The sequence below is a fragment of the Lipophrys pholis genome (genome assembly GCF_963383615.2).
Source record: "Lipophrys pholis genome assembly, chromosome: 13".
NCBI classification, from domain to species: domain Eukaryota; kingdom Metazoa; phylum Chordata; class Actinopteri; order Blenniiformes; family Blenniidae; genus Lipophrys; species Lipophrys pholis.
The window spans coordinates 24,814,834-24,836,609 of record NC_137632.1 but is presented as its reverse complement, the minus strand read 5'-3'; the positions used below and the strand labels follow the sequence as shown (position 1 = coordinate 24,836,609).

The following is a 21,776-nucleotide window of genomic DNA, read 5'->3' as shown; positions in this document are numbered from 1 at the left end:
AACAGAGTGAGCGTATGGCCACGCATGGATCTCTTCCTGCTGGCTGCTCTGCAGGTAAATTTGCTCCTCTTGGTTCTTTTGTATTGTCAAGGGAAATCAAACGCTGTTGGTGGTGGCTACTAATGGTGGCTACTACCTCTGGAAGATGGTGGCCTACGTGTGGACGCGGGACGGGTGCGTTGAGATGTCCAACCTCTTCATCAGTCCGGAGGAGTGTCTGTCTCGGTGCTCTACAAGGAGTGAGCTCGACCTGCAAAGGAGCAAGGAGACGGCATCGATTTACCAGAACATGATCTCGAAGTCTCTTCATTGATTTTCTATCGTTGGTTGTTTTGGTCCAAGCAGAGTTATTATTGTGTTTTTCCTCTCTCGGATTACTGACAAGCCGGCTTCCTCTCTCTTTCTTTCCAGCTTTCTGTGGACACACTGCAGTTCCTCCTCTTCCTCGACACCCAGCAGCCGAACCACCTCTCCCTGCCCTCGCTCACCCTCTTCATCAGACCGAGAGGCCAAGACCAGCATTTGGATCAAGGCCTGATTTTATTGTAGCACACAGAATAACAAAATCTGAATATTAATGTCTGTTTTTTGGATGTCTTCTCAAAATGCAACTTTTATGAAAACAATGCACGTGTGCACCGTGGCCATTGTAAACAGTTCTTCTGCACATGCTCAGTAGATGGACAATCAGAGCAATGTTTCCTCCGTGGTGTCACGACTCCCAGTCCATATTCTCCTGGGACTTGGTCGTTTTAATTTGACAGTCACCGTGATAATAATCCAACTGGGTCGTATGTTCACTAGAATGTCTCCCATTGTTAATGTTTAGAGCGGATTGTTCTCTGCTGCATGTGTGTGTGGTTTCATTTCAAAAAACAAGCAACAGCATCCACTAGTGGTGCAACATGAAAACTACATCATTCTCAGAGTTTCTGCTCTTTCCATGTTAACAGTCTTCAAAACAAAATCGCAAATACAATCCCTCTTCCGTATTTTGAGTATTTTGTTGATAGTTTTTAAACTATTACTGGTACTTTGATACTTTTTCACTATTGCCGTTATCATGCATACATATGATCGTCTCTCTCTCACATACACAATGATGGAGCTTTGAACTTACTTGGTAGTAGCAGCATGAGGATACTAGTTGGCGGCGACCGGCACTGAAAAGAATACAGATCTAATAATGAACAGTCGGAGGCCTTTTCATGCAGGATTACATTCAATAAAGTAAATTTTTTGGAATCTCTGCAAACTGACGTTATAAAAGGAGGAGTGAAGATGTTTTCATTGTGTGCTGTTGCTGTTTTTGCACACTTAACACTGCTGTCTGGATCCATCCAAAAAGCAGGGATAAGTCCTGAGTGGGCAGGTCCCGGCCAGGTGGGGGCACGCCGGCGGAGCTGGCATGTGTCACAGTGTGGGCACCGGACCCAGCCGGCACAGCGGTGGCAGGGTCAATGGACATTTGGCCACAGTCGGCCTTTATGCCGTAATCCTTCCCTCGCATTTCTGGAAAAAGTGAATAGCACTAGAATCACTGACTCAATTTTTGGATCTCATTTTCATGACAAAGCGATTGTTCCCCCGTTTGCCCCGGCCGTGGCTGTTTGTAAACGTGGGAGCGCCGGTATAAAAGGCAGCGGCTGCCAGGCCGGGGCAACATCCAGACCTCAGGGGGAAACCAGCAGCACCATCACCCAGCAGCACCGAGGCCGTGCCACGCTTCACATCCAACATGGGAAGGGTGAGTCCACACCGAGCCACCGAACACCCACCCCCCCTTTCCCTCCCCGTCTCCCGGCTCCCTGCCAGACCTCTGACCTTTCTCCCGGCCCTTCCAGATCATCTTCTACGAGGACAAGAACTTCCAGGGCCGCCGCTACGAGTGCGACAGCGACTGCTCGGATTTCCATGCCTACCTGAGCCACTGCAACTCCATCCGGGTGGAGAGCGGGGCCTGGGTGGTGTACGAGAGGCCCAACTACATGGGCTACCAGTACGTCCTGACCCGTGGGGAGTACCCAGAGTTCCAGCGCTGGATGGGTGTGAACGACCGCCTCAGCTCCTGCAAGATGATCCACTTTGTGAGTGTGACCGCGGCCGATTCACCAGCCGTCGGCTTGCATTAGAACCTGACGCCGCGGCATCGGACCGCACAGGAAGCAGACGAGGCCACGTTGTGGTGTTGATGCTGCGGGGTTTTCTCGATACCACATCCCCGTTTTCACTCTTTTTCTCTTTCATACATAATCTTATTCTTTCATTGGATTTCTTTATTGATGCTTTTTACCTATTCCTGGTACTTTACTGGTATTTTATTGACACTTCTTAACTATTACTGGTACTTTATTGATACTTTTTAGCCTTTACGGGTACTTTATTGATACTTTTCAACTATTACTGGTACTTTACTGATACTTTATTAACACTTCTTAAGTATTACTGGCACTTTATTGATACTTTTACAGTGAACTGTCCAAAGAAAACTTCTCCTACTGCTGTTGCATTCTGCATCTTTTCCCAAACTCACCCTGACATCTTGGCTTTCAGGCAAGTTTGTTATCGATGAAGTAGCGAGGTCTCATGGCAGCATCACCAAAGTCTCAGTGTTGTAGTGTGTCTGCTACTCTTCAGATTTGAAAACAAAAACAAAAAAAATCTATGTTTTGTTTGAAATTCTTACACTTTGCTGATTTGTCGGCCAGATTGGAGCCTCTTGTGGGCCAGTTTCGACCCACAGGCCTCATATTTGACACCCCTGATTTGAATAGTTAAAAAAAATTTAAATAAAAAAAGGGCACAAATCTAACATTTTGTTATTTTTCGCTGTTTAAGGGCATAATTTCTAGACTTAACATCATGGTGGGAACACACTGTGTTGGGCAGGTGGTCATAACCGTGATGCAGTGACTCCCTTCTCTTCATTTTAACATTTAAACTTGATTTGTGTCATTTAATCTTTATTTTTGATCATTGGACTTTTTCCTAGATCACCTGATTGCCCATTATAATCCATGAGTTGACGTCACAGAGTGTAAAAATTACATTTACTGTGATTTTTCTAGACAAATAACTGCTCTTTCTCACGTGTTTGTCTGGATGAGAGTGTTTCAGTGTGAGACAACACTGAGATCAAACCTGTGAGGGTGAATTTGTGAATACACGCATAGTAGGAGCTGAAAAATGTCCCACATGATTAACTTAAGTTTTTTGATACTTCATTGTATTTTGTACCAGGAGACGTCTTTAAAGATGGCACAATGCTGAAATGGAACATTTTCAAAATGACTTTCATTAAATCAAAATGTTTTCATAATGCTTTAGCTCTAATATGAGTTGAATTCCCGTTATAGATATTTCTCATTTACTGGTTTATTGTAGCTCTGAAAAATTACTGGTATTATCAGCGTTTTGTGACGTTTTATTGCTGTAAACTCTCACCTTTTGACCTTTGAACATTTCTATTTTGCGGCCTTTGTGCAGACGTACACACACCAAACCGTCGCATTAGAAATTGCTCTTTGTTTTCATGTCAATCTGGTCTCCGTCATGTTTTCATCTTTTCTTCCTGGGCTTGGGCCTGCAGACCAGCGGGACCCAGCACAAGATGCAGCTGTATGAGAAGGCCGACTTCGCGGGTCAGTCCCTGGAGGCGACCGAGGACTGCCCCTCGCTCCCGCAGAAGTTCGGCTGGAAGGAGGTCAACTCCTGCAAGGTGTTCGACGGCCGCTGGATCTTCTACGAGAACCCCAACTACCGCGGGCGCCAGTACTTCCTGGAGAAGGGCGAGTACCGCACACCGGGCGACTGGGGCGCCAACGGTCCCTTGGTGCAGTCCTTCAGGCGCTTCAATGAATGAGTTCAACTCCATCCAGACCAATCAAATCAACAACAAAGATGAGTTTCAGTACAAATTGACTATTTGGGGATTTTTGACCTGAGGTCTCAGAAATAAAACACATGCAGCAAACTAAGAAAACCTCTTTGGATCTTTCATGCTTGAGTTGTTTCATCTTTTCCATCTTTTTTTCTTGCATAATTTTACTCACCACATTCATTACCTTTGCCAAGGAAAGTTGGGCGAGAAGGTTACGCGTTCGTCTGCATGTATTCATTTATTGGCTTGTATGCATTTTACCAAGTTTTTGCAAAAACTGTTCACCCGAATTGCATGAAATTTTCATGGAGGATTTGTCATCATCCAGGGACCAACTGATAAGATTTTGTGAGGTTTACGGCTGCAATAGTGCAAGAAAGAAAAAATGTCCCATTCATCTCATCATACTAAGTTTCCTTTTAAATTTTCAAGTAAAAATAGCATTGATACATCTCCCAGAAATCCTTGAAGCTTTCTTTCTTTCTTGAGCGGTGGGAATGGTATAGACTAGCAGGAACCAGCAGATGGCGGTAGTGCAACTTCATGGATGCGAACTGTCATTGAACCCAAGTGATGAAGAAGAATGGGAAACTGTCATCAGGGATGAAAAAACTGCATGTCTAAATACAGACATTGTGATTTAATTCATCATGGATTTAAGGTAATTACAACCTATTTTTATTCCACCGTTTGATGGGACTTTTTCTAACGCATGTCACAAAAATATATACCAGTACTGCACTCCAAAGTACCGAAGGATGTTTTGCTGTGTGCTTGATCACTAATGAAGCATGCTGAAAATGCAAAATGTGCAACCTGTGCAGGGATTTTGTAATGAAACACACACACACACATTTCCATTAAAATGCAGCCATGCTAAGGCTTTTTCTGTACATTTATTTACAAAATATTGAGATAAAACAACAAAAAGGGTCGTCAGTCTGACGCTTTCCTGGTTGTAGTTCCTCCTGTTGCAGCAGTCTCACACATTTTTCCTCTTCCATGCAACGTGATTGCAAAAGAATTGTAATGCAGCCTTTTGATTGGTGCATGTGGAGCATGTATCCACTATTCAGGAATTTGCCACGTACAGGCTTTTGTTCAAAGTACTAATATCCAGAAGAACTTGGGGCGCAAAGCAGAATAGAGACTGTGATTGCACCATATGTCCATATTAAAAATGTGCTTTATTTCAGCTGAATATGGTAATTGCACTAAAGGTAAAGATGAAATCTCTTTAGATTTGAATGTGAACATAACAGTGTCATCGGTGTAAAAAACAATATCGTGTCTATAAAACCCCGGAGTGAAAACGTGCTCCTCTATTTCTGATCTAATGGAAGTGAACCAGTTTGTGTGGTTCTGGTTCAGATCAGGGCAGGTCCCAGATCCACGCAGACCGGCTGAGGGTTCAGGTGAGTCCCGAAGGAGAAGCAGTTTCCTCCCCCACCGATCAGGAGCAGCTCCGGCCCTTCGGAGTCCGTCGCCTCCGAGCAGAATGAGTGGAGCATCAGAGGCCACGGCACCGAGGTCTGAACACACACACACACACACACACACACACACACACACACACACACACACACACACACACACACACACACACACACACACACACACACACACACACACACACACACACACACACACACACACACACACACACACAGAGTATGGATCGTTTTATCGTGGCAACCAATATAATTTTCAATATTTGTTGCTATTATTCTTGATTATTTGCTAAAGAAGCTAGGCTATGTAGCCTCTGTTGACTCTCTAATAATGAGGTATTAAGTGTACACAAAGAGATTTACTGTATTTTCCAGACTGAAAGTCCCACTTAAAAAAAAAAGTTGCTTAGTCATGAAACTTGTATTATAAAGTGACTTATATATGGAAATATACTGGTAGATACCATCTGGAACCACTAGATGTCACTGGATGACGACAAAATGCTGCTACAAAACAAAGAAAAATAATCTCCATTTACATGGTAATGTTTCCATTTGTACCGTATTATACCGTATGCAACTTTTCTGTAATGAAAATGCAAAAACGTTGTTGTGCAAACGTCTGAAAAATATGGTAATGTCGACGTGATCCTTGACGCTAGCGTTGGCTTCAGATCTGGTCGGGAAGATGGTTTCCCTGTGGTGAGGTTACTCCCGGTCACTTTGCATAACAAAGCACAGAGCTAGACTTCACATTTAAATAACGACTCACTGTATCCAGGTTGAACTCCATGTTGCCCCCTGTGGCCAAGTCAATCACTGCAACGCCCGGCACGCCGTCTGCATGCAGCCAAACTCCGCCCACCACGATCAGCTTCTCACCTGTCACGTGTGCTCGGTGAGAGTACCTACAACGGAAAGCGCGTGATGAATGAATGAATGGTTTGTTCTTTGTTTGGGGCGGCTTGGTTTCACAGTGGCGGGGCTTCCAGCTGACCGGGGGACCGGAGGGGGCCGCACGTCCACTCTCTCCCAGCAGAAGCCCCTCTCGGTGGGCCTCAGCACCGTCGTGTCCCCCAGCGGGACTCCTCGTCTTCCCAGCCCTCCGAACATCACCGCCCCGCCGCGGTACGAACACGCCGAGTGGGAGTGACGAGCCTCCGGAGCAGCGCCCTCTACTGGCAGCTGGAAATACACACAAAGAGTCGTCATCGAGGAGCAGATCTGACCTGAGGGAGAAACAACCAATTTTTTATTTCCTAAATGAAATGCTTCATTAATATCATCAATATATTTTTATATTAAACCTAATTTATTTACCTTTTTGCAAATTGGGAGCTGAAATTTTTTTTTATATTTTCTTCATTTTTCACCCCCAAAAAAACTAAACAAAAAAACTAAACACTTGAGGCAAAAAACCATTCAATTTGACTCCTATTTGGTACGCACCATCCATCGCTCTCTACTCTCCCCTCACAAATTTAATTAAATACACTAAAATGAAATTTGATCAATATTTAAAAATGGAAAACAGCAAGTTTTTTTTCTTTTTTTTTTGATCCTTTGGCTGCATTTGTGTGACGACGCGGCTGAAAGTGATGCGTACAAACAACCCTAAGAGGAGGAATTTAAAGTGTTTATCCTATTAAACTTTCACCATTCAAAAAGCAGTGCTCTTTTTCAAGCCCCTTTTTCACATAAAGTATAAAGTAATTATTGCTCTCAATCCAAATTAAAAAAAAAAAATTTATCGTACAATTTCTGTTAACTAATCATGATAAATAACAGTTTTTCTATCATATTTAAAGGTGTCATTTTGATAATCCAGTGTTATTGCGCAGCGTATGGAAACTTATTAAGTTATATTATAATGTGTTTATTGCTGATATTGATGCATTTGTGGTATGTTGTGCAGCCCTATTTACATTAAATCTGATTTCTGATTGAAAGTGTGAAACGAACCTCGGTCCACTGCTGCTGATGCAGATTCAGGAAGGAGGAATCTCCCAGAGTGGCCTCGGACTGGTTCTTCCCTCCAAACACAAACAGAAAATCTCTTCCTGCAGGAAACGACAAATTAAAGGTGAGATGGAGCGATGAAATAAAAAATAGAAAGGAGAAAAAGACGAAAGAAAGAAAAAAATTTAAGCGCTTTCACAATAAAACCTACTGGAAATTTAAATGTACATCTTTATAATAAAAACACAATGAAAGATTCCCGAGAAGATGGACAGTATGTGACGTATAAACGGTTTTCATTTATTTTGTGCACTGCTAAGAAAAATGAAAGTCCTGAAACAGCCTTCTATGAAACGATGTGAAGAAAGAGAGAAAAAGCTGAAAGCCACACGGAGAACATGCAAACGCCAAAAAGAAATCCCCACATAGAAAGAGTGGAGAAATGGCCACTCACCTCGGTGTGTGATGACGGAGGCCGTGTGTCTCCACCTGGGTGACGGCGCATCACCTGTACAGACCATCCGCTCCACACACACCTTCACTGAGCTTTCAGGACCATCAGGGTCAAAGGTCAGCCTGCAGAGGTCTCCCACTGGGCTAAGCGGAGACGAGCGACCTCCAAACACCACGGCGCCTCCCCCAGGAAGACTCGTAGCAGTGTGGTAAAGTCGGACGCCTGTGAATTTCAAATCCTCTGATTCAGTTCCTCCTGGTTTCAGCCAATCGTTTTCTTTTTGCTTAGTTTTTCTTTCTAAATCACCTCCACTGACCCAGATCTGCGGGTGGCTCCACGCTCAGGGACTTCCAGCCTTCCAGACCCCTGAGGAGGACTCTGCTCGCGGACCCTCGGCCCCCTCTGCAGGAGCCCCCCGTGAGGAGGATCTGCCCCGGCGTCACTGAGACGGACGCCATCCCCAGACCCTCCAAACAAACGGGTACGGTCCGCGCGCCCAGGCCGGGGCGACTCGGAGACGGGTGGACAGACGGCACTGAAAACACGGGTCAACCTCAAACACTCAACACAAGAACAGGAACCGCTTTTAATACATTTTGTTCAAAAATTATAATATAAGTGAAACGTGACAGAATCATTAAGTACTGAAGTATAAATGCACCTAGTAATATCAAAAATCTTTCAAACTGGCTGATTTGTTGAGAATTCCTGTGATGAAACATGAAGAAAACTAGTGAAGCAGAATTTTCTTCATTTATATCAAAAATATGACATTTTCAATAAATATCTGATTTAATCATATCTGCTAACATCTGTGAGCAGCTTTAAAAGCAACTAAAAACTTTTTTGATTTACATTTTTTTTTTCCAACACCCACTGTTACTCTGTGTGCCTGCCTCTTTAAGAGGCATCTTTAAAAAAATAAATAAATTTCCGCCAGAGTTTTGGCAGGAGCGCGTACACAAACAGTACATCAAAACGTGTGAAAAATTCAGGAACGGTGTGCACTCAGACGTTTGTTGTCGACTCGGCAAACCGTTTCCACAAAAATCACAAGAAAATTGCCCCCCAAAAAACTGCATCTGAAATATTCTAGTTTTCTATTTTTACACTTTTACTATAGTTTGTGCATATTGTCTTCTGTTTATGCCACATAATCAAAGTTACAACTATGATATATATTGTTGCTGCTATAATGATCAGAATAAATCCAACCACATTTAATTCGATAGGAATGGAGCAGGAGAAACGTCAGCATCAGATCTACAGTATAAATAAGAATACGAGTACCTGGTGTGAGGGGCAGTAAGGCCTGTTCCATCAGAGACCCTCGACACGCAGTGAGGATGAAGTAGTGGGAACATTTCTGGTGCCACTCCTGGAAATAGACATGTGTTTTATATTTAATTTAATATGAGTAGAATCATCAGCAGTGTTCACCGGAGAAAAGTCGCCACTTGGTTTGCTGCAATTTGACACACAAAAAGAAAAGTGTGTATTCCACGCATTGTTTCCACAAAGTTTGTTGAATAATCGTTGTGGGATTTCCACCAGTTAAACTGAGGCAGCAATCTCTCCGTCGTGTACATACACCTTGAGGTGGAGATGCGTTGCCTCTGAAGCCTGCTACATCCACACAGTTTGTTCGGAAGTGCATCTGATTTTCCAAATCAGCCTCTACAGAGGAGCTGAGGAACCACATGTGGCTCCAGAGCGGCAGGTTGCAGACTCCCGGGTTATCCGAAAGACGGCTCACCTCGTATTCGTCGAAGGGCTCCAGGCTCTCCATCCTGCCTCGCTCCTCTTTAGAAACCAGGCCGAAGAGGAAGTCATTCATGTCCACACACTCACACCGCTCCCAGCCCTGAAGACGCAGTTCATTATTATAATTGATTTCACCTTTATTTACCCCGGGAAGGTCACTGAGACACATGTTCTCACACCACAGTACATGGAGTGACAGGCTGAGTAAAATCAGAGGTAGTATTGGAGAAGATTCCAGGTTGGCGGTGCAGAAGGAGAGAAAGATGTTTTCCCTGAATCTGGAGAAAACACAGGGAGTGACGACGTGTGTGTGTGTGTGTGTGTGTGTGCCGACCTTGTCCAGGAAGCGCCGTCTCTGTGCGGACGTGTCCGGATACTGCCGCAGCGCGTGAAGAGTCGAATTCAGCTTCTGGAAATGTTCCTGCATGACGCGGCCGAAGGGATCGTGCGGATGGATCTGCTCGTACACGACGAGGAGCGACTGGGGGAGGAGCTTAGCTGCCCAGCTGATGACGGCATCGGACCTGGAAGACGACGACCACTTTATCAGGCCCAGTATGTAGAATTGACTTTAAAACATACAATAATATCATAGAGAGAAAGCTGGACACACCTCACTACATTTTACACATTGTACCTTTAAAGGTACAATATATCGATGCATGTAATGCCACTTTTCTCCAGTAGGTGTCAGAGTTTCGTTTTTTTTATTTTTTATTTAATAAGTCATTGCTTGAATTTCTGTCGCATTTACTATTCAGTCTTAACGTTTTTCTTCAAGGACTGAAGACAAACCAGATTCTGATTTTAATAGACTGGACATGCTGGAGCGAGCTGGTTAGTGCTGGTTAGCCTGCGAGCTCTAGTACACAATGCATAACACATGAAGCACTAATGAGTTTTTCTGAAAATAACATCCAATACATATTATTTATGATATTGCCTAAAGAGAGAATGAAATGTACTATTAGAATAAATATCATCTTTTGATAATTTCATTATAAATATTAAACAAACTCTACGGTAAATTCTCATGACCAAAATGTTTCCAGATCCCAACATCTGCTTTCCGTGAACCAGTATTTTCTGCCAATATTTGTACTTATGATTTAAAATTATATTTATGGTGTTTAAGAAAACCGCGCTTTAGTGTAGTGTGATTTATTTGGCTCGTGTATTTGGCTTTCTGTACTGCGTCTCTTCAACTGAAGAATCTGAAATGGGCACGAGGTCCGTTTACCTCTCGTTTTTCACATCATGAAAAAATGTATTAAAATAGTTTGATTTGACAGCCTTTGTGACAATAAGTCACATAAAAATCAATGACATTGTGACTTAACCTATTTTATTATGCTTTAAATTGAAAATATGACACAGTGTACCTTTCAAGGTACATGAGATTTAGGTGATGCAGTATTTTCGCACTGGGTGGCAGTAGAGAGTCACTGTTTCTCTGAGTTTACGGTGTTATGTTGTTCAGGTCTTTCTTACTTTCTTACTTGTGACTTCCACCATTGGGAAGTTGGTCGCGCAATTCAGTGCACCATCTTGTGGTGCAACATGGTATTACAATACAGGTGAGAGGAGTTAGTGTGTTTGTTGGATTTCTCTGCTGCGTCATGCTTCTTCCGAGGCTGTTTCCAACTCTTCTGGACTCGAATATTAACACACCGGATGAATATTAGAGGGTGACTACGTTCCAGCTCACATTTCCTGTCGTACCATTGTGGTTCCATGTAAGTGAGCACCACTTCAGACAGGATCAGAGTCGGAGCGGCCCAGTCCAGCCCGGCTGCTCCCAGCGCCTCCTCCACCCGGGACTCCTCCCTGACGTCCACTCCCAACAGACGGTACTGACCGCTGCACACATACGCAGGTCCTGAGGATGCACGCACATGCATGCACCTATAATCTCCAGTTATCGGACAAATGCGTGAACGACAATCGCAGGAAGGTCAAACCTGTAGGAGAGGATGGTAAACCGGAGTCTAACATCGCGCTCAGTGTCACATTGGAGCTGATCAGAGCGGATTTGCGGCGCGTGACGTCCGGGAAATCCACCTCGAACACGACGGCTCCGTCTAAGGATCCGTCGGCATGCAGGCGGAAATACAAGGAGTCAAATCCTGCACCCAGAGACAAAATCTGAAACACAAGATATACGTGGAGGAAAACATAAAACACAAGTTTTTGGGAACTTTTGATTGAAGATATGGCCGTTAACTTGCCTGTCTTTTGGGGCATTCCGCTGTAACCTGAAGAAACGTCCTCACACAGTGATCCACAGCCTTCCAGCGCACATAGTAGCCCCTTAATCATATATTAGGACAAATATTATTGTTGGCATTTGAGACAAAACCCACGGCAAACATTGTGAAAATGAAATGAACATGATTACAGCCCTGCACCGTGTGTAGACACATCAACAGCCCACTGCATGCCCTCTGTATTGCATGTGTTTGCGTTAGAGGGTTGAAAACCTGCCGACCTGTTGATAAGCGGGGCTCTTCTGGCCACTTTGCACACAAAGTGTTGGAGGAAGGCGTCCTGGAAGTATCCCTGTGCCGCGGCGGACACTTTGCTCACCACGCTGCTGTCGTTGGTTCCCTGCACCTGAAGACAACAAAACAAATGTACTGTGACTCACTCAACACCTGCATTTATATCAGTTATAACTGTGGGGAAATGACAGAAGACAGATTGTGGGGCTCACAGTGAAAGTATATTCCAAACAGAACAACCACAACTTGACAGAAAACAAAGTTGCAAAAGCCAGCGTCACACAAAAACGCCACAAATTACAAAATAAACACAGAAACCTAATTTGTCAGCGTAAAGGCAGCATATGAGGACATGTGAGATGCAAACCTCTTGAAATGTGACACAAAATTATCATACAAACGACACAAGCTTATAAACAAAAATCATGCAAAACCATCAACATCAAATGTGAGATGCACTAATGTAGGTCCGCTGGATAAAGCGACGGCAACGGTGACAATGATCACTCATAAACTAAATAATAAACAACTTATAGGAGAAAACGAGAAAAACAAAGCTGAAAAATGTCACACACTAGAAAGTACGTAAAAAGTAGAGATGCAAAAAACAAACAAACGATAATAACAGTGTGACCCCACAAAACAACCACAACCATATTGATGTGGTCTTGGTAGATGACAGATGATTTAGCATGTTTGCGTTTCGAATCGTACATAATAAAGGCAGTTATACTACTAATCTAAAACAAATATTCATATTTTATACTGTAATGCCATCATCACTAAAATTAACTAGTGTCAGGTAAATTGTGGAGTTATTTTGAGGTGATTAAAGTCTTTGATTAAAATAATCAGAGCCAAAGAATTGATTTAAACCTGCAGTGTTTTCATGTGTGTTACAGTAATATTGGACATTTTATTTGTAACATCAGTGAATAAACTCTCACCGCGGTGTCTCTTCCTTTCTTCTGCTTCTTTGTGTTGGCAGTCGGCATTATGTCACATCACTCAGAGTGAAAACGCTCTCATAATCGTTTAAAAAACGTGAATAAAAGACAGAATTTTGATTTGGACACGCTGATCAAAACATTCAAACTTCCTGCATGTGGTGACAACATCCGGGTTCCTGATTCCACTGCTGCTCTCTCGCGCCCCCTGCATGTCAGACAATGCTGTTGTCTCTGTGGCTGTAGCGATGATATATGAAATCATATTGTAAATTATCTTATTATTAAAAGGAAAAATATACACGATGTTATTTTGTTGGGTATATTATTAAAGATCATTTATGGTTTATAAGATTAAAAACGACATAATATTTTTGTTTCGGTCACACTGCGACACTCAGTGCGCATGTGCCACTTTTCCCGGAAGTGTTCCCAACCAGCTGATTGTCAACAGCTCACCTGCGCCGCTCAAAACACGATAAATACGGTAAATATACTTCATTTTTACTGCTTGGCATCTACACGTTAGGTCGGGTAAGACTTCGTCGCGGCTGTGTTTTCACCCGTGCGTCGAAATATTCCGGCTTTGTTATAGTTTTTGTGTCGCACCGTCCCGTTAGCCCAGACCGTCTGAAATGATCTGCTAAGAAGCTCCACACTGCAGGGAGAGCTGTCTGCATGATTTAAGGGCAGAAAACGCTGTCCTGGTTTAATGGTTAAAATGTGCTGCAGTGGTGGAGGTTTAGAGGTGGTAGAGAGAGATAGAGCAACCCGAGCATCTCCGCCATCCTCCAGCTCCACCTCTGGATTGGCAGCTGAGAGAGAGGGGCCTGCATGCCTACATAACTCTGATTCAGCAAACAAAGCACTAATCCAGAGATGGTTAAGTTCAAACAACACAGGGACGCTTTAAAAACACTCCCATTCCTGCCCTGCATGCCAGAGCTGAACCACTGCTGGGGGAACACATTCACTGAGACCACACAGACATGTAAAAACTACAAAAATATGGGATGCAGTTATCTGAAATAGACCTTAGTCAGGCAAATGCAAACTTACCCAAATATGATGCAAAATGTTTAAAATGTGACATGTAACCATTACACAGAGACATAATCTTGTAGATAGAGATGCAAAATTATGAAAATATAGCTCGCAATCATGTCAGAAATCAAAAACAAACACGAAGGGAGTTGCACTCACCAAAATGTAAAACAAAAATACAAATCATAAGATGCTAAATATTCAATATGAGCCCCGCAGATACTTAAAATAGACAAAAAATATGAAAGGAGTTGCAAAGTAAGGCACCCAGATGCAGGTCAAAAACAATGAAAATAGACACAGTTAAGGAGATGCTACACAAGCGTCCACAATAGGCTGTCGAAGACCTCTAAAAAAACACACCACACAGGGTGACAAAGTTGCACACTAACACAGTTAACAATCAACAATTCCCCCAAAATGCAAATTGCTCCAAACGTAAGACATTAAAGAGGGATTAACAGGTACAACAATATGCAAAATGACCAAAATAGGCAATGCAATTACTTCAGAGAATTCCAGCAGACACAAAGAGACTCAGACACTCACAAAGAAAATGCAGAATGACCAAACTCAGGCCTGCCATTTACTGGAAAAGGACAAAACAGGTCAAGGAAAATGTGAAACAAACCAACCACAAAATCATACTTGGAAGAGTTCACAGAAATCCACACAATGACCTTAGTTCTAAAACAACCAAACAAGTTGGAACGTTGCATCTTATGCATTTACTGCAAACAGACTAGAAGGAGATGTCCATGTTCCAAAATGCTACACAAGACAGATTACCACATAGAACACGCACAAGGATCTATGCATTTTGTCACACTATCAATAAAGTTTTGCAAACTGACCAAAATAAGGAACACAATCACCTCAAAGAGAACTGAAACGGACGCAAAGAGACAGGCTCTTTCACCTGTAACACAAAGCAACAGCCAAAAGATGAAAATGTCCCAAAAATCAGGGATGCAATCATCTCAAAGACCTAAAAGTGCTACAGCACACACAAGTTATATGTGTGTAAGTATGAATATAAATATAACTGAAAACGACCGTCTTAAGATTTTTAATCACTGAAAACTCTGACATAAATGTAAAATGATGAAGTGGAACCCGAAATCTTGTAAAGGAGACACAGATGTAATAATATTAAGTGCAGTATTACCTCTAAGGCCCTTTAACCTGCCTTGAAAACAATCATAAAATGACTCGACAACAACAGAAATGAAGTAAAGAATAGGCCACAAACAGGACAAACTAGGGCGCAGAATGACCTCCTAACAACTGAGTTCGTAGATTAGATTATTAAAATATAACCCACATTATCACAGCAAAGGAAAAGTGACCAATATGAGACCACAAGCGGGTGAAAATTATGAAAATGACATTGGTTTGCGACACATTTTTAACCCATTTAAACAAGTGATGTGTGATATCAGGTGAACATGTGGGCTTTAACATTATGGTAGTTAACAATTTTCAAATCCTTTCTTCATTGATTATCCTGATTCCAATTACCACTAAACACCTAACAGTTGGCTCAGTGGAAACAAGGAGCGAGTAGAGGTGCCCCCACCCAGCTATCGTCTAAAGGAAATTTCAGTTTTGTCCCCTCTGGTGGTGCATCAGGTGAAGTCGTGGCCTAAGGTGTGAGAGGAATGGCCAGGAAAGGCGTCTGGTGTGGAAAATTTAGCTGCAGTAATTTAGTGACCCCTTTTAAAAAGGGAATAAATAGAGATCATCGTCTAATTAATGAGAAATAAGAGCACTTGTCAATTTCGTTTCTTTCTTTTTTTTTTTTTCTTCATTTAACCAGGAAAATAAAACCCATTGAGATCAAAATCTCTTTTACAAGGGTCACATTATTACATTTAAAACATATAAAACTGAATTGACATAATTAGCAGAATGCAATAGTTAAAGTGACACAGTGCACATTTCTATAGACAAAAGTTAAAGATTTTAAGGCAAATTAGAATAAAGTGGAATACAATTTGAAGGCGCATTCATTAAGTGTAAAAACTTTAAAAACCTGAACACTGATTTATCGATCCTCGCTCTTTGAAGAGTGATAAAGAACAGAAATGATTTAAGGACATCAGTCCGGACTCGTGCTGGAAACACACGCACACAAAGATGCGTTTGTAAAGAAATTGTTGGCGTTTATTTACACCAACACTATTGAATTGAAGTCTTTTTACTAAAACTCCTGTCACCGTTTCTCACAGATTGAACGCCGAGGTCGCCAGCGAGCCTCGACTACGCCGCGGTCCGTTTCAGGAGGCGCGTGGAGCCACTGATCCCCCTGAAGCCCCTCCTGTCTCCGCCCCACAGGGAGGAGGCCTGAGCCAGCCCCTCTGCCGTCTCCTGCGCCGGTCGGTATGAGCTCCAGAGGGAGCGGCGGCCGCTCCAACGGCACGCTACCGCAGACCAAGATCTGCCAGTTCAAGCTGGTGCTGCTGGGGGACATGGCGGTGGGCAAGTCCAGCCTGGTGCTGCGCTTCGTCAAGGGGCAGTTCGACGAGTTCCAGGAGACGACGATCGGAGGTCAGGGCCGGGAGCCAGCAACAGAATCGTGTTTTTTTTTTTTTTTTAAAGAGCACTTGGTGATGTTTGATGTCTCCTCCTCCTCCTCCTCCTAATCTCCTCCTCCTCCTCCTCCTCCTCCTCCTCCTCCAGCTGCCTTCCTGGCCCAGTCGGTGTGTTTGGACGACACCACAGTGAAGTTTGAGATCTGGGACACTGCTGGGCAGGAGCGCTACCACAGCCTGGCTCCCATGTACTACCGAGGCGCCCAGGCCGCCATCGTCGTCTTCGACATCACCAAGCCGGTACGCTGCGGCGGAGCGAGTTCCAATACTTCATCTGCACTCGGCCTCGTTTGAATTACTGAAAACTTGCACTTGGTTGCTGTTAATTTTTGTTTTTTTTAAGAAGTAGTGGAGTTATTTTCTTCCACTTGAAAAACTAACTTGTCCTTTCATAGATGTTCTCGCTCGGTGATTACAAACATCTTGGCCGTTCAGAAAATGTGATTTTATTATTCAGGATCATCCCATATTGTGATCGTCTGCACTGATTGTTCAAATTTTCTTTATTGACAATTGCACAGAACAAAACAGGCAAGATTGTTTAAGCAGCCATAATAAACAGCGGTTCTGTTGCAAAGCAATATTTCACGTCTGTCTCCCCCACCCTCCCACGCTGCGTTATTCCCACCCTCCACAAACTATCACATTACTTTTATTCATACCAACACTCGTCTCAGACAATTTGACAAATAGAAAGACCCAGATGTCATGATAAAAGGTAATAATAACAAAGTAGTATGGATAAGAAGTGAAGAGTTTTAACAACGTATGTTAAAAACGATTCCATGTCTTATGAAAGGTGTGATCATCAACACTGGTTGAACCTGCTGTTGCTTGCTGCTGATTTCTCTTCTGTGTCCCCGCAGGAGACCTTCGAGCGAGCCAAGGCCTGGGTGAAGGAGCTGCAGCGGCAGGCCAGCCCCAACATCGTCATCGCGCTGGCCGGGAACAAGGCCGACCTGTCGGAGAAGAGACTGGTGGAGTACGAGGTGCGTGCGCGGAAAGGGTGGGAGTGGAGGGAGGACGGACGGGACGAAACATAAACAGATCAGAGGTCGGAGGGGAAGTCACTGAGGTTAGGCTGAGATGGTGGAGATGACAAAGACGAGGGCGAGTTCAGATTGAGGCAGATTATTCCTGATGAATGAAAAGGTCCCCGCTCGGCTTTCACTCTCCACAGAATGTCTCCAAGTCGAGGACTGTTGTCTTCTATTCCGCAGCAACGAGCCGCAGTTAATCATTCATATGAAACTAGTAGTTTAACGAGCTCAATGCGTGTTTTACCAATCACCTCTAATGTAAACATTTTCTCATCCGCTACTTTTAAACCATCAAATCGTCACACCAGAAACGCTCAGCTGTCTGTTTACAGCCTGAGGCCTTTCAGCCAATCACGTGTCGGCATGTTTTAAATCTTTGGTTTGAAACACGACAAAGTGAAAGTACTTGTTTACGGTTTGTAGCGTTACATTGAAAGTGTGTGTGTGTGTGTGTGTGTGTGTGTGTGTGTGTGTGTGTGTGTGTGTGTGTGTGTGTGTGTGTGTGTGTGTGTGTGTGTGTGTGTGTGTGTGTGTGTGTGTGTGTGTGTGTGTGTGTGTGTGTGTGTGTGTGTGTGTGTGTGTGTGTGTGTGTGTGTGTGTGTGTGTGTGTGTGTGTTAAAGGAAGCCCAGACGTACGCCGAGGACACCGGTCTGCTCTTTATGGAGACGTCTGCTAAGACCGCCATGAACGTCAACGAGCTCTTTCTGGCCATTGGTGAGCGTCTCTCCTCACGTGTGACCAGGATGTGATTCACTGTTGGGAAATATTTGGGATTAATCTTTTTTTAATCACTTTGTGCAGTTTGGATTGACTTTAAGCTACTTTCCCTCAAACACTTTAAAACACATTATTGTGAGCAGCTGTAAAGAAGCATGGACTCCAGGAAAGATCATCCGAGGCCCTTTAAAGCTCGAAAGCCTCTCCTGGTCGTATCTTAAACTTTTTTCCTCGAACTAACTTGTTTCTAATCCTTAATTTCTCATGAAGACGATAAACTTTCATTGTGTTTATGGGGTCCGTTTACACGACAACGATGCTCGGAAACACTGAAAACTTTAAACAATAAAATTGCCCTCAAGATGGAACTTTTTTTAAATGCTCCATGGAAACGGGGAAAAATGCAACTTTTTGAAAACGCTGCTACTGGTCATGCGTACCACGGCCGTAGTAACTACCGTAATTACCGGACTATAAGCTGCTACTTTTTTCACACGCTGTTACATTGTGGACACCTGCGGCTTATAAACAAGTGCATTTATGTATTTAATGTATTTATTTTAATGTATCTATTTTTTTGTTAAATTATGTGCGTGTGGCTTTTATTCAAGTGCGCTCAATAGTCCAGAAAGTCCGGTACTTGTTGTGCACATGCTCAGTAGCTGGACAATCAGACGTTTCCTTCGTGGTGTCATGACTCCCAGTCTCTATTCTCCTGGGACTTGGTAGTTTTATTTTGACAGTCACCGTAATCCAACGATCCAACTTGGTCGTGTGTCCACTGGAATGTCTCCACCGCATGTGTGTGTGGTTTCATCACAAAAACACATTAAAATGCGCCCACTAGTGGCCCGACACGCTAACTACACTGTTTTTCAGCGTTTCTGCCGTTTCCGTTGCCGAATAAAACACAAAACAAAACCGACGTGTTTTGACATAAAACTTTGCTGTTGTGCCTGAAGGTTTGGTCCAGTGTTCACTTCTTTGTGAGGAAGATTAAAATAATATATATTTTTTTATTTTTTATTTTTTTTGCAGCAAAAAAGATGCCAAAAACGGACACCCAGAATCCGACGCACGCGGCGCGACATCGTGGAGTCAACCTGCAGGACCCGGACGCCCACTCCACCCGAGCCTGCTGTGGTGGCAACTAGACCTCCTCCATCCGCCCCTTCCTTCCTTCCCTCCACCCACCCACCGCCTGTATCCCTCCATCCACACCTCCACCTCCACCTGTCATCTCCGCCCAGCACCGTGCGGGGCTGAGGCTGCGGGTGAGGAGCCCCGGTATCGACTCACTCCACCTCCCACACACACACACACACACACACACACACACACACACACACACACACCATCCTCCAGAGGTCGAAGGGAAAAGGGACGAGGTGGAGGACAGAGACACGGAGTTTCACGCGGAAGCGATCGACGGAGGGAACTGAGGCGAGCCGGATGGAGGGATGTCGGTGAGCCCGCTGTAGTATTCGGCGCTAAATTGTGAAATCTCTCTGGGTTTTTCCGTTCCGCCTTGCGTAGTGTCCGTCGCAGCAGCCGCACAGAGCAGCACGTGTTGACAAGCAGCCGGAAAGGAAACGAAAAACCACACACTCAAAAAAAAAAAAGAAAAATGAATGGTGTTTGAGGAGGATCTTTTATTTTTTCATGGCTTCTGCTTGCTTTGTCTCCTCCTCATGGAACCCTGCTGTGATTGACGCCTCATGTTGCCCTGGAATGACTGTAACCCTCCTCTCTTTGCCCCCCCCCCCCCCCCCCCCCCCCCTCCACCCAGTCCGCTGGCTGTGATGCTCCCGAGCCTCCTGTGGTTAGGCGGCCTTGCTTATTTTTTTATTTACTAGTATTCCTAACGGACCCAGTCGGCTCAGACTAACTCGCCTGTTTCCTGTGCAGAGTGCTGACGGATAAAGGAGGCGACAGTAGAGCCCAGAGCATGTTCCTCAAACCGAGCAGCGCACAATAGGAGATGAAGGTTTTCACTCATAATATATATAATTTCACTCTTAAAGGCAACTGGAAGCACATCACCGAAAGACGAAACCTAACTCCGAGAAGTCGATTCGACAAAGTCGTGAAAACTCAGTCACATCTGTGCAATAATCCACAATGAAGTGGGAGAAATTTATTATTTAGAATTTATTTTTGACTTGACAATTTTAATGATCCTCATAAATACAAGGCGTCACAGAGCAGAGTCACACTTTAAATCCTGAGATCTGAGAGCTGTCGGCTTTCTCACCTTTTAATGCACGTTTTATATGATTCATGTTTCCATCATTCCCGAGAACGATGACATGAGGACCGACGTGCGTGAGCAGCTCACCAAACCCACGGTTCCACTTCTTTTTTCTTCTTTTTTGCTCCACGTCCACCAGAGTGTCCACCAGAGCGTCCTCTCAACGTGGCGCAGACGTCATCGCTCATGATTATTTGGGAATTCAGCAGACAGAACTTTCATGATTTCTCTCGCCGAATTGCCCACCTTTTCACATCTTCGCTGCAGCTCAACACTCGACCAGGTGAACTTCAAAACAGCCGGTTCGGTTAGAACCGACCAAACATCACAGAGAAAATTCTAGTTGCCTTTAAGACAGGAATTGGAAATGCAATAAAACTGCACTTAGGCATATAGATCGGAAAGGATGTTTTTACCTTTTTATCCCTTAAAAATGGACTTTTAGTTGGTGTAATATGGCGTATTTTGACAAGGATTTACAGAAAACCCTTTTGAAATGAAAAGGAGAGGAGATTCCCACAAAGTACAAACTTCTGTTTTAATCAGATTATTGTAAACGCGTTAATAATTTAAGATCTGTTTTGTTCCGTCCTGCCAGAATCTGGAGTCACAAAACGTATTCAGCCTATGAAATAAAGCAAATTTTGCTTATTAATTTAACTTAATTTTGCTACATATACCAATACTCTAGTTTATGTCGCAATCATGAGATAAAAAAAATGGATATTATTGGAAATGCTGATATTTTTATTATAGTTCGATGCGTTTTTCTTTTTCCACTTTATTTTCGCATTAAGATGCCATAGAATGTCAATGTTGTTTTGTTTTTGTTTTTTTTTTATTTTGTGCTTTTATAACAACTTGGACAAGTTCTCAAATACAGACGAGGAAAATTGAAATGAAAATTTTGACAATGAAATTTCCCCTAAATTATTCATTAATTTCATCTTATTTTTTATTTTATTTATTCTTCTGAAGCGTTTTTAAAGGGCATTTTAAAAAAAGACACTCGCAGTAAACTGGCTAAAAATGGTTAAAAAGCTACAGGAAATGAGAAAAACTTTAAAGGCTTTAGAAAAAAATAAAATGACGAGTTTGAAAACAGCTTAAATTAAAAAAAAAATGGTGAAACTGCTAAAATCAGGTAAAAACAGCCGAACATGTAATGAAATC

General features: G+C 43.3%; 3 protein-coding genes across 4 annotated transcripts; 2 read left to right on the top strand and 1 right to left on the bottom strand.

Moving 5' to 3' along the window:
- The first annotated feature begins 411 nt into the window (after positions 1 to 411).
- On the top strand, positions 412 to 3,975 carry crygs2 (crystallin, gamma S2). The gene is made up of 3 exons (XM_080478784.1): positions 412 to 1,747; positions 1,845 to 2,087; positions 3,590 to 3,975. The coding sequence occupies exons 1-3, from the start codon at positions 1,739 to 1,741 to the stop codon at positions 3,860 to 3,862; spliced, it is 525 nt and encodes a 174-aa protein (XP_080334910.1). The 5' UTR covers positions 412 to 1,738; the 3' UTR covers positions 3,863 to 3,975.
- Positions 3,976 to 4,737: 762 nt separating this feature from the next.
- Positions 4,738 to 13,137, bottom strand: lcmt2 (leucine carboxyl methyltransferase 2). Of its 2 annotated transcripts, none has more exons than XM_080479082.1 (14): positions 12,957 to 13,137; positions 11,997 to 12,121; positions 11,737 to 11,818; positions 11,470 to 11,634; positions 11,231 to 11,387; positions 9,843 to 10,032; positions 9,501 to 9,608; positions 9,035 to 9,122; positions 8,061 to 8,279; positions 7,745 to 7,966; positions 7,294 to 7,391; positions 6,329 to 6,516; positions 6,104 to 6,239; positions 4,738 to 5,412 (listed from the first exon to the last, which is right to left on the bottom strand). In XM_080479082.1, the coding sequence occupies exons 3-14, from the start codon at positions 11,750 to 11,752 to the stop codon at positions 5,248 to 5,250; spliced, it is 1,752 nt and encodes a 583-aa protein (XP_080335208.1). In that variant the 5' UTR covers positions 11,753 to 11,818; positions 11,997 to 12,121; positions 12,957 to 13,137; the 3' UTR covers positions 4,738 to 5,247. The 2 variants fall into 2 exon arrangements, with proteins under 2 accessions (XP_080335208.1, XP_080335207.1); XM_080479081.1 differs by having other exon boundaries at positions 11,470 to 11,653; positions 12,957 to 13,122.
- A 232-nt stretch (positions 13,138 to 13,369) lies between these two features.
- On the top strand, positions 13,370 to 19,962 carry rab5b (RAB5B, member RAS oncogene family). The gene is made up of 6 exons (XM_080478648.1): positions 13,370 to 13,443; positions 16,232 to 16,550; positions 16,683 to 16,834; positions 17,461 to 17,583; positions 18,256 to 18,349; positions 19,391 to 19,962. The coding sequence occupies exons 2-6, from the start codon at positions 16,385 to 16,387 to the stop codon at positions 19,504 to 19,506; spliced, it is 651 nt and encodes a 216-aa protein (XP_080334774.1). The 5' UTR covers positions 13,370 to 13,443; positions 16,232 to 16,384; the 3' UTR covers positions 19,507 to 19,962.
- Positions 19,963 to 21,776: the final 1,814 nt, after the last annotated feature.

Bases quoted from the DNA above. Each gene is read 5' to 3' on its own strand.
- rab5b (XM_080478648.1), top strand. From the start codon at position 16,385: ATGAGCTCCAGAGGGAGCGGCGGCCGCTCCAACGGCACGCTACCGCAG. The intron at 16,835-17,460 runs GTACGCTGCGGC...GTGTCCCCGCAG, and splicing joins TCTTCGACATCACCAAGCCG to GAGACCTTCGAGCGAGCCAA. The intron at 17,584-18,255 runs GTGCGTGCGCGG...TGTGTGTTAAAG, and splicing joins AGAGACTGGTGGAGTACGAG to GAAGCCCAGACGTACGCCGA.
- lcmt2 (XM_080479081.1), bottom strand. From the start codon at position 13,004: ATGCCGACTGCCAACACAAAGAAGCAGAAGAAAGGAAGAGACACCGCG. The intron at 11,388-11,469 runs GTTTGACCTTCC...GTGCATCCTCAG, and splicing joins TTTACCATCCTCTCCTACAG to GACCTGCGTATGTGTGCAGC. The intron at 7,392-7,744 runs GTGAGTGGCCAT...CGTTTCCTGCAG, and splicing joins CTCCGTCATCACACACCGAG to GAAGAGATTTTCTGTTTGTG.
- crygs2 (XM_080478784.1), top strand. The intron at 2,088-3,589 runs GTGAGTGTGACC...TTGGGCCTGCAG, and splicing joins CCTGCAAGATGATCCACTTT to ACCAGCGGGACCCAGCACAA.